We start from the raw sequence: 17,702 nt of genomic DNA, 5'->3' as shown, positions 1-17,702 counted from the left end.
ATTTAAAAGTCTGACTTTAAGAAATAGCTTACTTGAGATAAACTTTATAACATAATGTACTTTAATACTGCACAATTTGTCAAAATTATCAAGTTTTAAATAGGGTTTGAAAAAGACCTTAAAATGTAGTACCCTATATACAGATCTCAGAAGGCTAAGAATCATCTCTGTCCTCTCAAAATCTGATATACCAGCTTGAATGAAAAGAGAGTTTATGGACTTCTGTCTCCCAAGATAACATATCCGCTCAAAGCTCAACTAGTCCTCCAGTACTCGTTGGTGCTGCACTGCGTAGAGCCTACCCAGCCTCAAGCAAAAAGTAAATTATTGAACTTTAGTTTGAAGGTGCTTATATAGAAGCAGAACATGTATGACATGTTCTTGTGCTTCTGGAATGTTGCTTTGAGCTACCCGTTCATCTGATGCTGCTACCAAGCCTGGAAAAGATGCTACCCTAACGAAAAGCATCTTTCTTGGGGCCAGAAGCATCTGATTGTACCATCTGGAAGTTTTGCTACAGTCTGGTGATCTCCACCAGAGAAGCAGCTTGGAACAGGAGAGACCAGCTCCTTCAGTCTGCCATGCCTATCACAGACCTTGGACGTTGACCAGGAGCAAAATTCAGGTTGAGAGGAGACCAAGCGGCCAGAAAATGCAGCATAGCATGCGTACAGGTGAGCTGCCACCCTGAGAAGTGGTATTCACGTGGGCAGGTCAGTGTGTCCTTGTTGATGTTCCCTGCCCCACCCCACCCACTTGAGTCTGTCTACACCACCCCTCTATGGCGAGATGAAGAACATATGGGCCGTGGCTTCTTTGGAAGGGCACAGAGGGTGTTCAGAGACACGTGTGATGTCTCTCAAGATCTTCAAGATTCGTTATGTTTACATCCAGTGGCCCTTGAAAGAAATCTTCCTTTCTATTGGCACCTGAAGTTTGTACAATAAAGCCCAAGGTCAGTAGCAAAGGCATCACATATTGTGAGCCTCATACAATAAACAATCTCTTGCTATAAAACATGATTGCATATCTTTCTATTTAATTACATTTACATAGATTTTACATTGATATCATAAGTCTGGAGTCTAGAATCATCCATGCACTCAGTTACATGGGATCGGCTTCCTGACTGCTTCAACATTCCAAACTGAATGTAGATAAAACATGAACAATACAGAACAGTAAGATGTATGAGGGTAACTCGAAAATGAAGGCTGCCATATTTCCAGCAGACTGATTGTGCAGCATCAATTTACATTTTTTCATCAAAACATTTGTCTAGTCACATTAGTTGTTTTAACAATCTCCAGCATCCTGAGCACATTTTAACAAGATTTTTAAAGGAGGATTCTCAGGGAATGGCTATTTCTCAGGTAGCTCCCTCAAAAGATTAATCATTTTTCAAAAGGAACTCTAAAGTAGAACCAACGGACTTGAGTGGATTTCAACAGGGAGGTAGGACGAGAATTGGAAACCTTGGGTGGAGAAAGCCCTGTCTTAACTTGAGTTTAGTTTGTGAGAATGTGATTGTCAAACAGTCTCGATCTCCTTGTCTTTGGGTTGTAAATTTTGCCTCAACCAAATTCTCCAGTGCAGGTTTATGCAGACACTTAAATGTAAGGCATACACATTTAAATTGTACATTTTTGCACTGGAAGAGAGTGCGGAGATTAGTGCCTTTTAATTTCCTTTATATTTAACTCTGAACAGCTTCAGTGGGGATGCTTCTCTGAAACCCTAAGACCTTCTTACAGCTCATCCTTTCTGTGGGTAAATATTTTGGAATTGCTACATAGGGGCCAGTTATGTGAATAGAATTAAAGAGAAGCTGCCCAATGTTTTATAGAGTTTTAGTAGCAAGTGCTTGGCAGCGGTCAAGTTTGCACAACCTAAATCTATGGAGTCTCCATATGTCAGTCTGTGGTCGAACATTATCCCCAAATAAGTTCATGACATGACGCTGATTACATAGAGTCCATTCAAAAGCTACATAGATATCCTTAGTAATTTTTCAAGTGGTATAATTTCAGTTTTTTGAATGATGGTATATGGTATATTGTTTTCAGAAGGTTTGTTGCCCTTAAGACCAAAAATCTTCGTGGCAGTGACCTTCACACTGAAAGGTTTTTGGTCCTATTCACACATAAACAATGAATATAAAACGATTTGGATATGCCCCAGAATAAATGCATTACAATTAGATATATGCTTAGTATGGAGAATTGCTGACCCTACAATCAACTCCGTACTTCCATCTGTGAACAGAAATTACAATTGTTTCAGGAAATTGGACTGAACACAGCTGAGAAGAGTTGCGCTCATGCTGTTCGAAAATTAACATAATAGCACCACAAGTGGCAACTACAGGCAAGCGTAGCCAGCACCACGCGGTAATTAAGAGCAAAGGGCAACTTTGTAAAACCAGACGAACATACTGGAATTAAACTGGAGTCCACCCATGTTTACAGATGACTAAGATTTGCTTAACAAATGCATTGGCAGCTAAGACTTTCAGAGTGATAAGACTGCTAGAAGGGGTTGGACCTTGACCTCTTCTAAGAAAGAGGGCAGATTACACTTCCTGTTATGTTGCGGCGAAACCACTAACTGCTCGACCTTTAAATGCATGCTCATTGCTTATGATAACAAGTTAACCAATGCGTCCTGATGCAGACTTTAGATGCTGTAAACAATTTTGCTAGGCCTACAGGAGAAAAGGAAAACAAAAATGTCCTAGGATTTTCTAGATGTTATCCTGAATGGAAGTACTATGCAGATAGGAAATTTATTCCACCTGGATGCCTCAAAAAGTCTATTGTAAAGAGCTTTTTCAATGAAGTTACTGCAGTGCTGTTGAAGCACTCAAATGGGTGGGATTTTGTTTATTGATTTGGAAGTTTTCCATCACATTCTGTGTCTCCTTGCGGTCCCTTCAGATGCTTAGGACAATACTTACGGATATGGGTCTATAAGGTAAAGAGGCGTGAGAGTCTGATCGAAAGGTAGAACCGTATGTGACATGGTCATCACAGTCCACTTCTCCGATCACTTTCCTAGGCAGAATTGAAGAACTTAGTTTTTAGTGGGGTTCCCAAGCACTTTTAGTTTGGTTTGGAAATAAGGCAAGGGTCCAAATGTTCCAGCGTTCCAACTCTCATCTGTCAATCAGGAATTAAAGATGTTAAGGGTGAAATGTCATTGGGGATAGTTTTATGTCAGAATATTGTATACTGAAATACTGTCTGCTATAAATATTGTCTTAAAATCGCTTACAAAAATGTCATCTAATTGGGTGTAGATTTTGTACTATTTTTTTTACAATACTTATGTCAAATATTGTTAACAAAATTGTTGTCCCATTGCATGTAGATTTTCTTCTATTGATATGGACAATATGTAGGATACAATAATCGTGCCAGATGATAGTATGATAGTGACATTCTGGTTCCCCATCTTAGGGATTTATGAGTCTGACCTAAGTACAAAATACTACTGTGAAGTCTGAAGTGCCAAAGGAACTGTATACTTTTTATGTTCATTTCAGGGGTAAATTATAATTTATAACACAAAAAATGGTTGTGATTCCACCCCCTCTTTCATCTTTCACAGTTGACCCCCTGCTCCTTGTCTCATTCTATCTGCTTCTCATATCAGTGTGTACCTGCATCAAAATACAATGGTGTTTGCTCTAATTTAATAATTGGCCCACTTGTCTCCGGTTCTCGAGCCTGTAGTGTTTGATTGTGTGATATCAAGATCTTCAAATCCCAGTCTAGCTAGAATATTTGACTATGTGATGTGCTACCTCATGTGCAGCTTCTCTGTTGGCATTTCTGTGTAGTTAAAATGTATGAGTATGTGATTTCCTAATGCAGGTGCTATTGGCATCTCTTTGCAGTAACAATGATTTATTGCGCGGCATCATCATGGGTGATGTCTATTCCAGGCCTATCCTCTCTGTTGACATCTTTGTGCAGTTGTGTTTGCCTCTCATAATTCAAACATCTCTGTGTAGTTAGAATATGTGATTTTGTGATGTCAAAAGATGCTGTGGTGTCAGAATACACAGAGGGCACCTGCCTCTGCCTACTCCATTGTAGAGTTACATAGGTCGATTGTGTGATGTCAGGCTGCTTTGTCTTTTACAATTGGAGCAAGAATGCACATGGGGGTCTTCTGCCCGTTTCTCAGGTCCACTTTACCAATATGGAGGAATGGTAACCCCAAGGAGATACCACAGGTGGGCTAATATTCCCAAACCGGGTTTACCAGGTGCAGCGTCACACCTGTTAAAACTGTGGGTGATGAGGGACATTGGCGGTAGCCACTGGTGCAGCCTGACCCCATCTCCTACACCCCAGATAGGCCACATCCTCCATTCGCCCTGGATGCCCTAGATTCTTCCTAGCATGTCCTGATCCACACAGGCGCTCCCACTGATATTTACCACCTACTAAGAGCATTTAGTAAATATCAGCAAAACAGTCCCAAGAATCAGGGAAAACATACAGATATTCACTGGTGTTGCCAGGTCAACATAGTTATTTCCCATTCCAGGAAATAAAACTCATAATAGTTGAATTTGGGTGCAGGGTTACTGGCTGGAACCACAGACTCCGGTACCTTGGTATCACTCCACCTAAATCCGCCCACCTTATTAAGAGGATATTCGTGCATTCAGAAAATTTTAATGTGTGATGGTGTATTTTGATGTTTTTGTGAATTTACATCAGAGTTAAGGCCATGGTTATCTAAGCGCCTGTAGCCTAGCGACATATACTGACAACTGAAATGGTGAAGAACAGATGGGGTTTCAGCTGTCTCAGGAACAGAAGCAAGTTCTCCTCCGCAAGCAGAATGCATGTGAGCCTCATCTTGGCACAGCAATTTTCTTTGGTTGGCTGCAAAACTTTAATGAGTCATAAAGAACTGATATTATTGGAGGTGAATAATAATATTGCTAGTCACCTCTTGTGTGACTTTAAAGCGCAAAGTTCATCTTCATTCGTCTACATGGAGAACATATGAGGAGATGTGGCCTAGTAGCTATGGCTGCTACCTTTATAGCCTGGACATCCATGTTCGACTCCAGGCCTCAAAACTAGACACAACATTGTGTGATTCTGGGCAACTCACTTAGGGCCTCATTACGAGGCTGGCGGTCTTGAGACCACCAGTCTCATGGTAGCGGTCAGGACCACCACTGCTGTGACGGTCTGACCGCCACATTAAGTGCCTGGCGGTTAGGCCGCCAGAGTACCGCCATCACCGCCAGGATCCATGATCCCGATGGGCTGGCAGTGGTGGAGATCGCAATCAGCAAGGACTGCCCTACATGCAGTGCCACCTTGCTGATTACGACCTCGTTCTCCACCAGCCATTACTGTCGCTGGCTCATAATTGCAGTGCTGCAGCCAGAGGGTGCAGCAACTTTGCAATGAACATTGCGAACGTGTTGGGCCGGGGACCCGTGCACTGCTCATGCCAAGTGCATGGGCATTGCAGGGGCGCACCTGTGGCCCTCTGCACCTGTTCTCCGCCAGCCTTTTCATGATGGCAAACTGCACTGCAGACAGTGAACATTGCGAAGGTTCTGCTGCACCCTGCGGCAGCAGCATTGCGATTACGAGTCTGCGACAATGGTGCCCCCTGTTTCCCGCTGGGCTGGCGGGCAGAAACCAGTGGGAAACTCTTAATACAGCCAGTGTGGTGGTTTAAACCATCCACCGAACTCCTAATCAGGCCCCTTAATCTTCCTGTGCTTAAAAATGTGAAATATAATGTGTGCATAATGCATTTGTGTAACACCCACTCGATGTACATGATCTTGTTGATCATCTTCTAACCCCTCACTTGATGTATAGGCTCTGTGACTTCATAGCTAGGTTTGTGCTGTATAAATACCAATGTCTAATTCCAACCCATTTATAAATCTTTAATGGTCTTTTATATATTGTATGAGTTATTAATCTGAAAGCTTCAGAATTCCACAACAGAGATCAAACACTTTTTAACACAGTTTTTCCCATCTAAAGTTTATTTTATCCTTCTACTATAAGGAGGAGGTTTCAGTATTCATTCAAAACACATTCTTCAGCCTCATTTATTGGTTCATTCCAGGCCCAATTTCCATATACCTATCCGCCTATTTCATGTAAATGTATTTGCCGCTGGAGCAGAGTGTTCAGTTGCATCTAGTGCTCAGTGTGTAAAAAAAAACAACAACATAACGATAATAAAAAAAATTTAAACGCAGGTGCCCAAAGGTTTTTCAGTAGCCTGTCGCTGGTGCTGCTGAATGCGAGGTTGTTGAATGCCAAAGCTGCCTCTTCTGAATTCTACATCATGGCTCTTTCTCCCACCACCGTACACTACCTATCTCCTTAACATCTCTCTTGAAAGTTCTTTCTTCCGTTGTTGCTATTTTCCTATTTTAATCTTGCTCTTTCTTACTCACTTTTCTGCCTTTCTCTCTCTTCCTCTGGATCAAAGTGTGATATAAGTACCAGTTCCCAAAAATGAATGACTGTGCCCACCACCTCCTACCTCATTCACGTATTAGGCACTGTGAGAGAACTCTCAACTGCCTTCTGTTCAGACTTTCTAGTAACTTTATTTCAGTGTTAGGACAATGGGCCATATTTACAGAGGAATATTTGATTGTACAAATTTTCTTGCACCTAGGTGTAAATTGATACCTTTTTGCAACACACCATTTTCTAGTGTAAAGCAATTAAGTGGACGCATCTAAGACTGAATTCACTAGTAACTTTTCACATGTAAGTGGAGAGCTCCACCACCAGTGCAGTGATCTCTACTATCAGAGGGGAGTTCTCCACTACTGGGGAAGAGATCTGTGTATGGTAATGTATAGGGAAACATAATGAACATTATTCTTTAAAAAACAAAATATTTTAATGTAAAAATTGTAAATTAAAATAAAATAATTATACAGCACAGTAACTCACTAATGTAAATGTTCATTAAGTAACTTGATAATTAAAATACATTAATTTATACATAAAATGTTTAAACAAAATGTTTAAACAACCCACTCCCACTAGCATTTTAATATATAATTATTATTCAGTAAAAGTACATAAATGTTATGTTTAATGAATTAAAATAATTGTAAAAGTTTACTATTTAACTTTTTTTAAATAGGTAAATTATCATTTTACAATGATAAAATATTTATACTTAAATGTAAAATAAGTTTCTAAAAACAATAATAAATGTATATATTCTAACAGTATAGTTATTACAAAACTCACAATAATTTACTTATTTTAACATTATTGCCTATAGAGTGTAATTTAACTCCCAGGCATTATTATTTGCTATGGGAGTGTTTTGCAGTACTTGCTGTATTTGCAAGTGGCCATTTGTTCTGCTAGACCTACTCCAAGCCTGGACTGGAGTACGTTTATGACTTTTTTTGGCCTTTGGGGTTGTAATAATTTTAGAAGTATAGTTTGTAAATACCAATGGACTTACTCTTTTGTGAATGGGTATTTGTATTAGTATGTCCCACATAAAACCCCTCCTATTTTTGTAGCAAGTGTTTCACAGTTTCCAGCCACTTCCACAGTCATTCCCAAAGTTGCTACTTAGCAGGAAACCTACATGTGTGAGGATCTCCCATTGAAAAGATAGGAGAGGGGAAGGTTGAGATTTCCAGCCGCAGGTTTGTGAATTGTATTTTGCAGTAAGTAAACAGTGCTAGTGTGGTACTACTTTTCTTACTATAAAATGCAGTTTGTGAATCAGGCACCATATTTATGTACCCAGCCTAAATCCTCTCTCTTCAGCCTTCCTATTTGTTACCTTTTTCCCCCTTACTCTCATAATGCTTTGAAGTGGAACTATGAGACTCCACAGCATGTAAGCAGTTTGTAAATCTCGGACTAAATAAATAAATATGTCATAATAGTTTCCCCTTTAAAATTCATTCAAGTCACTGACAAATTCATCCAGAGTTTAATAAACTTACCAACTTCGCTTTATATAAGTCTTTCAGCCTAGCTCATACCAAATTCAGATAAGCATTTTGTTCAGGTAAATGCAAAATTCTGGCATAGTAGTTTTAATTGTGCTAAATACAAATCACAGCTTTTTCTTAGGGAAAATATTTTATTTAGGTGCTGTGTTAATATCTCTGATTAATAGAAAATGTTATGACAATGACAGCATCTAGGACCAAGTAGAGAACGCTGAGCGTGAGCATGATAGGAACTGTACACTTCACCTTGAAAAGTGGAATAAAAGCACGGATGTGGTCATTTAAATTGCATGAATGAACTTTGAACATTCATGAAATGTAAAAGTACAATGGTGTCGCCAAAATATTTCAGTCAGACTGAGAAGGTGTGTAAAATGGACTTATTTCAAAGGAGTAACTCAACAGAACAAGAACAGTTATTAAATGCACTTATTATATAGAGTTACAGATGGGTATCAGTCAATTATAGGGATGTTTCTCAGCAAGGGGCATCAAATAGACAATGAGAGTGAAGCTTGAGTTGTTTATGATGTCACTCAGAACCCTGAGGCAAACTGCATACCTGTAATTCCCGTTTTACCCACCTATAATTTTATGTTATGTATGGCCCCCAAAATAATCTGCCACTGCTTTCAACTGCTAAACAGAGGAGTAATGGGGTCGCCATACATAACATCGCCTCTCCTCCCTCTCTCAAATTAAAAATCCAGAAGCTGTGGTCCCTGCTTTCCAGTGCTGCTCTGACAGGCTCTGAGATAGCCCAGCCAGAGCAGCTTGGAATTCCTTTATGATGTAGCAACAGTGGTCAACAAGTTCTGCTACCCACCGTTGCTATGTCACAGAAGAGAATCACTAGATGTAGAATCCAGTCTTTCATTCTAACGGCTCTCTATTAGAGCCATGCATAACATAGACATGCAGGAGGTCTACAGATACTGTAGACTTGTGAGTTTAGTGAGATACTTTGTGTTACTCTTGGAAACACACAGCTTTTGAGTCGAATGGTAGTTCGGAATAATGTTGTCCTTTAGTACAGTGTGTCTCTGGCACTTTGTGCATGGGCTTTACATTTTTTGAAGTTACTCTACAATATCTTTGACTTTGGTGATTATTCCGGACACCACAGGCCTTATTATGAGCTCGTGAGATGGTTTAGGCCGTCTGCCAAACTTCCGAAGGGGAGGTTGCCGCCATAGTGGCTACCTCCCTGCCGGGCTCATTGAGTTTCCCACTAGGTCAGTGGGTGGAAATCTGAGTTTCCGCCCGCTGGCCTAACGGGAAACACCCTACAGTATTGTCTTCAGCTCGTAATCGAGTTAGCGGCAATGCTGTAGGATGCAGGGTGCACCAGCACCCTTGCAATGTTCACTGTCTGCAAAGATTGCCCTGGGCCCCCCTGGGCAATGAAATCATTGGCGCAGAACAAGGTCATAATCCCCAGGGCAACACTGCTTGCAGCGCTGCCCTGGCGGATTAGAACCGCCGCAACCACCGGACCGCCGGGATCTCTGATCCTGGTGGTGCTGGCAGTCCGACTGCAGCACAACCGCCGTGGTCATAATATAACGCTCAGAAAGCCACATTGGCGGCAGACCGGCCGCCACTGCAGGCCAGGCGGTCAAGTGACCGCCAGACATGGATGAGACCTAATATTTGTAATGCACTTTCAAATGATGCTGCATTTGCAAACTGCCCAGGGCATTCTTCGTAGTGGTATACTGTGCATTAGTGTAGCTACTTACATAAATCTGTTTTCAGATTAATGTGCCTGTTTGGAAACATCTTGTTAGGCCATTTAGTATCTAGAGGTATTGTGGCTTTCGTGCTCATGGCTGCAAAAGAACCTTAGAAGGAAGCCTAGAAATATGTAACCTTTTAATAAGCTTGATGACAATAATGAAATAGAACCTTCCAAACTCATATTAACAGCTGCTTCTTGGATTTGTATTTTTATACAATCGTGTAAAGAGGTATCCATCAATATTTTAACAAAGTACTGAGAAATGTATCATTGTAAGTGCCTTTTAAGCGTATTTAGTTTTCAATCTTGTTTAATTTATTACTAAATTCTTTCATAATCAAATTTTGCAAATGACTAAAAGCATTGCTTTGTTTGTTATACACACATGACTGTGAATATGCTTTACAGCAGTTCCAAGATGGCTGTCAGAAAATGTGGCAACGGGAGGCCAACTGCAGTCCTTCAGGATTCGTAACTTATCAATCAGTCTTGCTGGGATGAGATAAAACTAGGAAATGTATTGATATTGGTGTTAGTGTTTACGGCATAGAAGCAAAAGGTTAGCCCTGTCCTTTTCTATAGATTATTGTGTATTTAGGCTCAAGGCATTTCTACTTTCGTTCAAAGTATAATTAGTTGATTGCTACAAAGTGCGGACCTCATAGCATCAATATTGTACAGATGAAAGTCCTGTGTCGCTGCATTTTCTTTTGACTCTCTGACTAACCATGAATTTTCCCACATTAAGCTCGATCTGTAGGAGGCCATTGAAGGTGCTCTGTTGATTTTATATTGCACAAAAGATGTGGGTGCACCAAAGTGGTACCTCTACCGATAAAGATCAGTGAATCCTACCCTTCATCAGATTTTGTAGAGAAAGGTGGTTGGTGATGGGCACATGCCTTGTACCTTTATCCAATGTAGACATAAAACCTGTTTGTCTTTTAAAATGGTGCATTCTTCCCCTGTGTACGTGGTGTACTGAGTTGGGACAGGTGGCACATATGGGATGCACATGTGCCCCAGCCTGGACCTACTTGTACATCACATACACACTTGTGCAGTCTGGTCTACGCTTCATTGATACAATGAATGAGCTCAAGATTAGTGTTCCTCTCCACCTTGCCTCGTGGACATAGCATTCCACGCATGGCTTCCCTCTGGTGTGTGACATTGCTATCCAGAAAGGTGTGAAGAATCCATAGTTGGCTACTAGATTGAGCGCTGATTCTGGGACAAAGAACTAACTGAACTATTTTGGTGAAATGAGCCACTCTGTCACAGAGATGCATAGCAATGCACTACCCCTGCTTCGAAGGCATCTCAATACACGTAGACCAGTCCATATCCTAAGACAATCTACATAGTGCATCCTTTGTTCTCTGACAAGGACTGACTAGAAGTTGAAGGGCCCACACTCAGGGCTTGTGACCTGCTTCTTTTCCCAAAGAATAAACAGTCTCCTGACCAGTTTATGGCTATGTTTCCCCCTCATTTGTGGAACACCTGAGAGAGAAGAAAGGCCGTCATTACGAGTCTTGCGTTCTTAAGACTGCCAGACATGTGGTGTCAGTCTCACCGCCGGCGGTGAAGACCGCTAAATTACGAGTTCAGCCGAACCGCTGATACTCCACTTGTCCCGCTGTTTTTCCACTGTTCGCCAGGCTGGAGGTGAGCACCTCTGACCCAGCAGATGCCTTAATACCGCTAGCGGTATTACGACACAGGAGACCGCCAGCATTTGCTGCACCACCAGTAAAAAGCTGGCGGTCTTGTATCACGGCAACAGGAATCTGCATTCCTGTCACCTGGATACTCCCGCACACACGTCCACATACCCACACACATGCACCCACATACTCCCACACACAAACACACCCCCACTCACCCATGCACTCGCGTCAGACACCCCCATTCACACTAACATACATACACAAACACCACACTCACGGATGCATTCACTCCCCCTCACCCTCCAGCGCATACATACCTTCACACCCCCCTCCAGCACATATATACATTCACTCCCTCTGCACTGCATACATGCACTCACCCACTCTCCCTGTCCACTGACACAAACACACAACCCCCCTCACATCACCCGCTCTCCTTATCCACTGACACACATGCACCCTCTCGCCCCGTTCACTCACACAAACACGCACCCCCTCCCCCTGTCCACTCACACACTCACCCCCTCCGCATCCACTTACATACACATGCACACGCATACACGCAATCACCCCTTCCATCAGCTCAATCTCACTAATGCACTCAATCGCTCACACCTGCACACAAGCTGTCACCCCCATCCACAATCACTCACACACTCCCCTCACTCTGTCCACAATCACTCACACACGCCCCCACAAACACCCACCCCCTGCACTCATGACATTCACAAACGCACTCACACACATACACGCACACTTATACGCCGCCCATTCACTGTCAGACGATCCACTTACCTCGTCTGTTGAGGAGGTCGCCCAGGAGGGGACAGGTCCCGGCACTTCCACTGCCAGCAGTTCCCCGTCAGAAGGACACCACCATTACGAGTTGTAATATGGCCTGCGGGGTCCTTTTGGCATGGTGGTGCCAGCAGTAGATCTGCCTCTTCACCACCGACCGCCAGCACGACTGGTGTTGGAATTCCACCCAATTTCAGGCAGAATTCCGAAATCAGTCGTAATAGGGCAGTCTTAAGACCGCCAGAACTGGCGGTCTTTCGGCACTTGTGGTTTCAGCGGTCTTACGAAAAGACCGCCGAAGATGTAATGAGGGCCAAAGTCTCCAAATTTGTAGGTTGATGGTATGATTTTGAAATCCAGAACACCAAACTGCTTAACCCTAGATTCCCACCATTGACCATGGTTTTATATAAGTACTGACCCTTGTGAGCTAGTAGGTTGTGTTCATCTGGACTTTGAAAGATGCTTCTTAGAACTAGCTTGAAGATATGTCCAACAAGTAGTAAGCCACCCTATGATGCTGGCATTTTACAGCCTTGCCTTTGCGGGAGGCTACAGCACTCCATTTCCAGTCCTGTATGACTTCTTCACATTATGCAATAGGTCTTTGACAGAGGTCAGTCGCTTTTTTCCTGACACTCCACGGATACTGCCCAGTAACTACTGACTGACAAAAGACCCATAGACAAGGTCTCATGTTAAATGTGACATGTTACAACTTTAACATCTATAGTGGAAGTGGTCTTCTCAGCCTAGTTTCTTTTGTTTCTTAAATACATTTTACTGTCTTTGAAGTTCTCTTTGTACAGGAATGAGGTGCATGTTCTTCATGTCTGTTGGTTTTAACATTTCCACCTCCTTCTTCTCCCCACGCAGGTATTTAGCACTTACTCCAATGAGGATTATGACCGACGGAATGAGGATGTGGACCCTATGGCAGCATCAGCAGAATATGAGTTGGAGAAGCGAGTGGAGCGTCTTGATCTCTTCCCTGTGGAACTGGAGAAAGGTAATAATGATATTAAGTGTCATGGATTATGTGGTTAGGAATGTGACTGTAGTGGCTAAAATTAAACGTCCCATTATTAGGGTGTCTTCCCTGGTTGATGAGGGTCATGTCACAGTGAAGATGATGTGTTACAAGGGATGATTGCAGGGGTTGAGGAAGAGCCTGCTGTAACTGAGGTTTTATTTTGCCTAAGTAGAGGTTTGCCTATCATAATGGAGAGTATGGCTGCTGTGACTGAGGAGGGTTATTGCTGAGGGTAAGGTACTGCTCGCTTGTTGTGGTTGATGTTGTGCCTTCCTTGGGTGGGCAGGTGCCAGCTGTGGTGAACAAAGTTTTGTCTGTGGTTCAGAGAGAACTTGCAGTAGTTGAATTGGTTTCTTCTGTAGCTAGCACCATATGTTGCCCGGCTTAAAGAGCTGCCTACCACTGTTGCAGCGGTGTCTGGTACACCCGAGTTTCGGATGAACAGATTTGAAATTATGGGCCCTTGTAATTGCTGGACATAGACCATAAATTGTAGGCGCTGCACTGACTGTAGAGTTGATTGTCTCACTTGCTGCTCTGACTCCAGGATCCACCCTAGAGGTACTGATTTTCCATTTGATGGTTCCAGGTACCATTTGCTTCTTTGGTTGAATGTGGCCTATTCTGGTGTATGATGCGTTATTTTTCTCTTTTGTTGGTAACCTTTGGTTGGCGATCTCTACAGTGTAATCATAGAGGCTGCGGTGTATCTTCTCCATTTGTTATTTTACGGGTTTGTTGCAGGTGTGTACAGTATAATCATAGAGGTTGCCGTATATGTTTCTCCTTGTGTTACATTACTCTGCAGTTTCTATTACTCAATTAATTAAAATCATTGTAATTGAAAAGATAAACATTCAATTTTTTTAAAATATGAGACGGGGAGTTTTAAAAAAATAACAAAAATTGAGACTTGGTTGCCCACCTAAGGGACAAGTACAGTTAACTTGTTAAAAACTACATTGATGAATTTTAAAAAGCGACCAGTTAATTGTGTCACCTCTGCTTAAGCAAGTTATCACTACCTCACTGCATTATCTAATATTTAAACGTAGGCACACGGGCCTTAAATGTTGGCGCTTCAGAGTTGTCACTTTCCTACAAATACATAATATTCGAATTAAAGACTCCACATCCAGTGGGAAGAGTATGAATATAAAATCTGTTTTGCCGTCTAGATGCCCAGAGTGGAACTCTCTGATGGAAAACAAGCAAAACCTCCTTCTAATTGTTTACTTTGCTATAGGCTGAGTGGGAAATCCAAATTATTTTTGTTCTGTATTATTTATATATGTGCTTAGAACCCTCCATATATGCTTCTTCAGTTCTATAAAAACGCATTCCTCACAAACTGAGATGGGTTTTGCTTGTTAGCTGTAATTACCTTCAAAGTGCCTCGAAAGTTGTTACTTTTTTGTCACTACCTCTCTGAGTTGGACACACTTGCTGCCTTCCTTGATTGTGGTAGCCAGGCTTCCTATCCAGAATTGAACCCTGATTCCCTGTTACCCTTGGTCACCATAGTAGATGCAGAAAGTACCATCAGAAGTTAAAAGGGCAAACATCTGACTGTACAGTATGTTTTTTGCTTTGTATTTTTTTCCATTTGTGTTGTTACCTTTGGTTGGTGGTGTGTGCAGTATAATCAAATGGGTTACTATGTGTTTTACCCTTTGTGTTGTTATCCTTTGAAATGCTGAATGGGCAAGGGCCCATATACTTTTTAGGTCTAGTGTTAGCCAAGACCTTTTGATTTTTCATATAATAGTATGCATAACATACTTACTTAAAATGGCTTTTCAGCCACCTCTCTTCACCCATTCGTCTGTTGTTTTGTGATTCCAATTTTGCTTCCGCCCACTACAGCATACACTATGGGGCAATGGGGCAGCCTACTTAAGCCTCTGGTTAAGGTCACTTTGAGTGACTACATTTTGCTGTTTCCCAAGGTGCACATCCACACATAAGGAGTTCCCTTTAGTCCCAGTGTTTCCTGATGTGATAGAAGGATGCATTTGAAGTGAGCATAGGGCACATTCCAGCCTTATTTGTTCCGCTCTCCTTCTAATGCTGTTCTAAGTTCCTTTTGCAGTGGAGTGCTGCTATTTTACAGCGTACCATATTGTTTTCCTGGATTTAGTTTCAAACATGACTCTTTAATAAACTTTGCCCAGGAAGTAAAACACACTTTATTGTGTTTAATTTGCTGCACACAGTTTTATTTAAACATAGGTGGAGCGTAATTTGGGTTTTAGTAACCATTATTTTATATTGTGAACCCTCATCCCTTCTTGCTATCTTTCCTGCCATCTTTTTTCCTTTTTCTTTTTTGCATTTCGTTATCTCCTTCTTTCTTTTTTGCCCTTCCTTTTTTATTTTCTCGCTTTCTTTTTCGCCGCCTTCTTTTTCTTACCTTGTTTTTTTCCTTGTGTTGCCTTCTTTCCCTCTTTCATTCTTTCTCTCTTTCATTCCTTTTGTTGTACTTTTTGCCTTCTTCCCTTTTTCTTTCCTTCTTTCCATTTTTCTTTCCTCCATTTATTCTTCTTTCCTTCTTTCATTCCTTCTTCATCTTGCTTCTTCATTCTTTCTTTCTTTTTGCCTACTTTCATTCTGTCTTGCTTTATTGTCTTCTTTCCTCTTTTTCCTTCTTTCCTTTTCTTTCCTTCTTTTGTTTTTTTTTCCTTTTTCCAGTCTTTATTTCTAGCCATTTTTATTTTTACCTTGTTTCTTTCATTCTTTCTTTCTTGCCTTCTTTCTTTCTTGGCTTTTCTTTTGTTCATTCTTTCTTTTTTGTCTTTTCCCTTTTTTCTCTCAGTTTTGCCTTGTTTCCTTTGTTCTTCCCTTTTTGCCATGTTTCCTTTATTCTTCCTTCTTTCTGTTTGCTTTGTTTCTTCCATTCTTTCCTTCTTAATTTCTTTTTCCTTATGTCTTTTTTCCTTCTTTCCTTATTCTTTTCTTCTTTCTTTTGCCTTCCTTCTCGTTCTTTCACCTCTCCTTACTTTCTTTCCTTCCTTCTTTTTTAAAGGTGAGGCTAGTAGCCAATGCCAGACTGATGGCTTTTTTCAGGTCTCTGTTAGTCAAGATCTTTTGACTGTACTAAAAGTGAGTATAAGATAGTTCCTTATAGGAGTTTTAAACCAGATTTTACCATTAGTCTGTGACTGTGACATTCACATTTATCTCCCACCCACTCAAGCATGCACCAAGGGGCAGTGTTAGTCCACTTCAGCCATTGATTGACTTTACTATGCATTATAGCATGCTGCCCTTTCACAAGAAGCACACTTTTACCTTTAACCAATGTGTCTCTTAGATTTAATGAGGGCCTGGCAGCTCCCGAACAAGAAAGTTCTGCAAAAACCATGACAAAAGAAAAACAGAGTTGCTAAAAGGCTGGTGACCAACCCCAGACCTTTTAGCTTTGCCAATGCTTGTTCTGTTTGTTTCGTCATTTTTGGTTAGAAGTCTGTACTGTATAATCATAGAGGCTGCTGATGTTTTTTCACTTTGAGTTAGGTGGCCAGTCTTGGCAGTTGTCATGTCAGCTAACCCTTTGCTGTGGATATGTATAATGCGTTCTCCATGACGCCATAGCCCTTCTCCTTTGACTGAGTGGGCCATGTTTGGATGCTGTGGCCCATGGAACTGACCAGCCCCATGATCAACCTAAGGCTTGGTTGCCTCTTCAAATCCTATCCAAGTAGTTAGGGTTCAGAAGTCGTCTGCAACTAGCTGTTACTTTGGTGGTATGTCTCATGTGAACAAGTGGTGTTATTCACTTTTTGTAGAGCAGGTTTTGACTTCACGAAAATTGCCTTTGCAATTACCACTAACAGCCACAATTCTCAAGAATATCTCCAGCGAGTCTCAGCAAAGTGGTGAATCAACTTACCACTTCCATTTATTAACTCAACTCTTTCGTAGATGTCCAGAATGCACATTCATGCATACTTGCATATGCATCTGACTTAAATATATTTGATTGCTCTTGTGCTACCTTAACAAAAAGGAATGAATGAATGGTTACATGTATTATTCCACTTATAAATGCTCCATTAAATTGTATAGTCCTCCTTTAATTCCGTACAAGAATGCCTGCTTCCTTGCATTTTCAATATGAATAATTACATTCCCTCAAAGCCTTCAGGTTCATGGCCCGACACTTTGAGCTTGACTTTGGGTCGTGGTTGTGCTCCAGACACCACAAACAGACCAGGTGTGGGTCCGTCACCGACATAATGCTATGATAGGTGTTGCAAGGCTTGAAGTCGGTCTTCCGAGACATCCCTTGACGCACCAAAAAGTCAAAAAATCTGACATAAAGTTCAAAGTCAGTCAAAAATTGATCAGGGTTGCTCTTCTCGGAAAAGAACTGACATCAGCATGCCAGGGTGGTGCTTAAGTATGACCGCAATGTAATCACCGCGATCACAATGCCTACGACGAACGCAGAGT

At 41.5% G+C, this 17,702-nt stretch overlaps 1 protein-coding gene across 1 annotated transcript in view; it reads left to right on the top strand.

Annotated features, from left to right (window-relative positions):
• The window catches only part of PPP1R9B (protein phosphatase 1 regulatory subunit 9B), a 228,652-nt gene that overhangs the window by 101,282 nt on the left and 109,668 nt on the right, over window positions 1-17,702 (top strand). The window contains exon 2 of the mRNA XM_069237821.1: window positions 13,091-13,223. Coding sequence (XP_069093922.1) covers window positions 13,091-13,223 — 133 coding nt within the window. The remainder of the gene's footprint in view (window positions 1-13,090; window positions 13,224-17,702) is intronic.

The sequence above is a fragment of the Pleurodeles waltl genome, chromosome 6, assembly GCF_031143425.1.
Source record: "Pleurodeles waltl isolate 20211129_DDA chromosome 6, aPleWal1.hap1.20221129, whole genome shotgun sequence".
Taxonomy (NCBI): domain Eukaryota; kingdom Metazoa; phylum Chordata; class Amphibia; order Caudata; family Salamandridae; genus Pleurodeles; species Pleurodeles waltl.
This window is presented reverse-complemented; position numbering and strand designations above follow the sequence as displayed.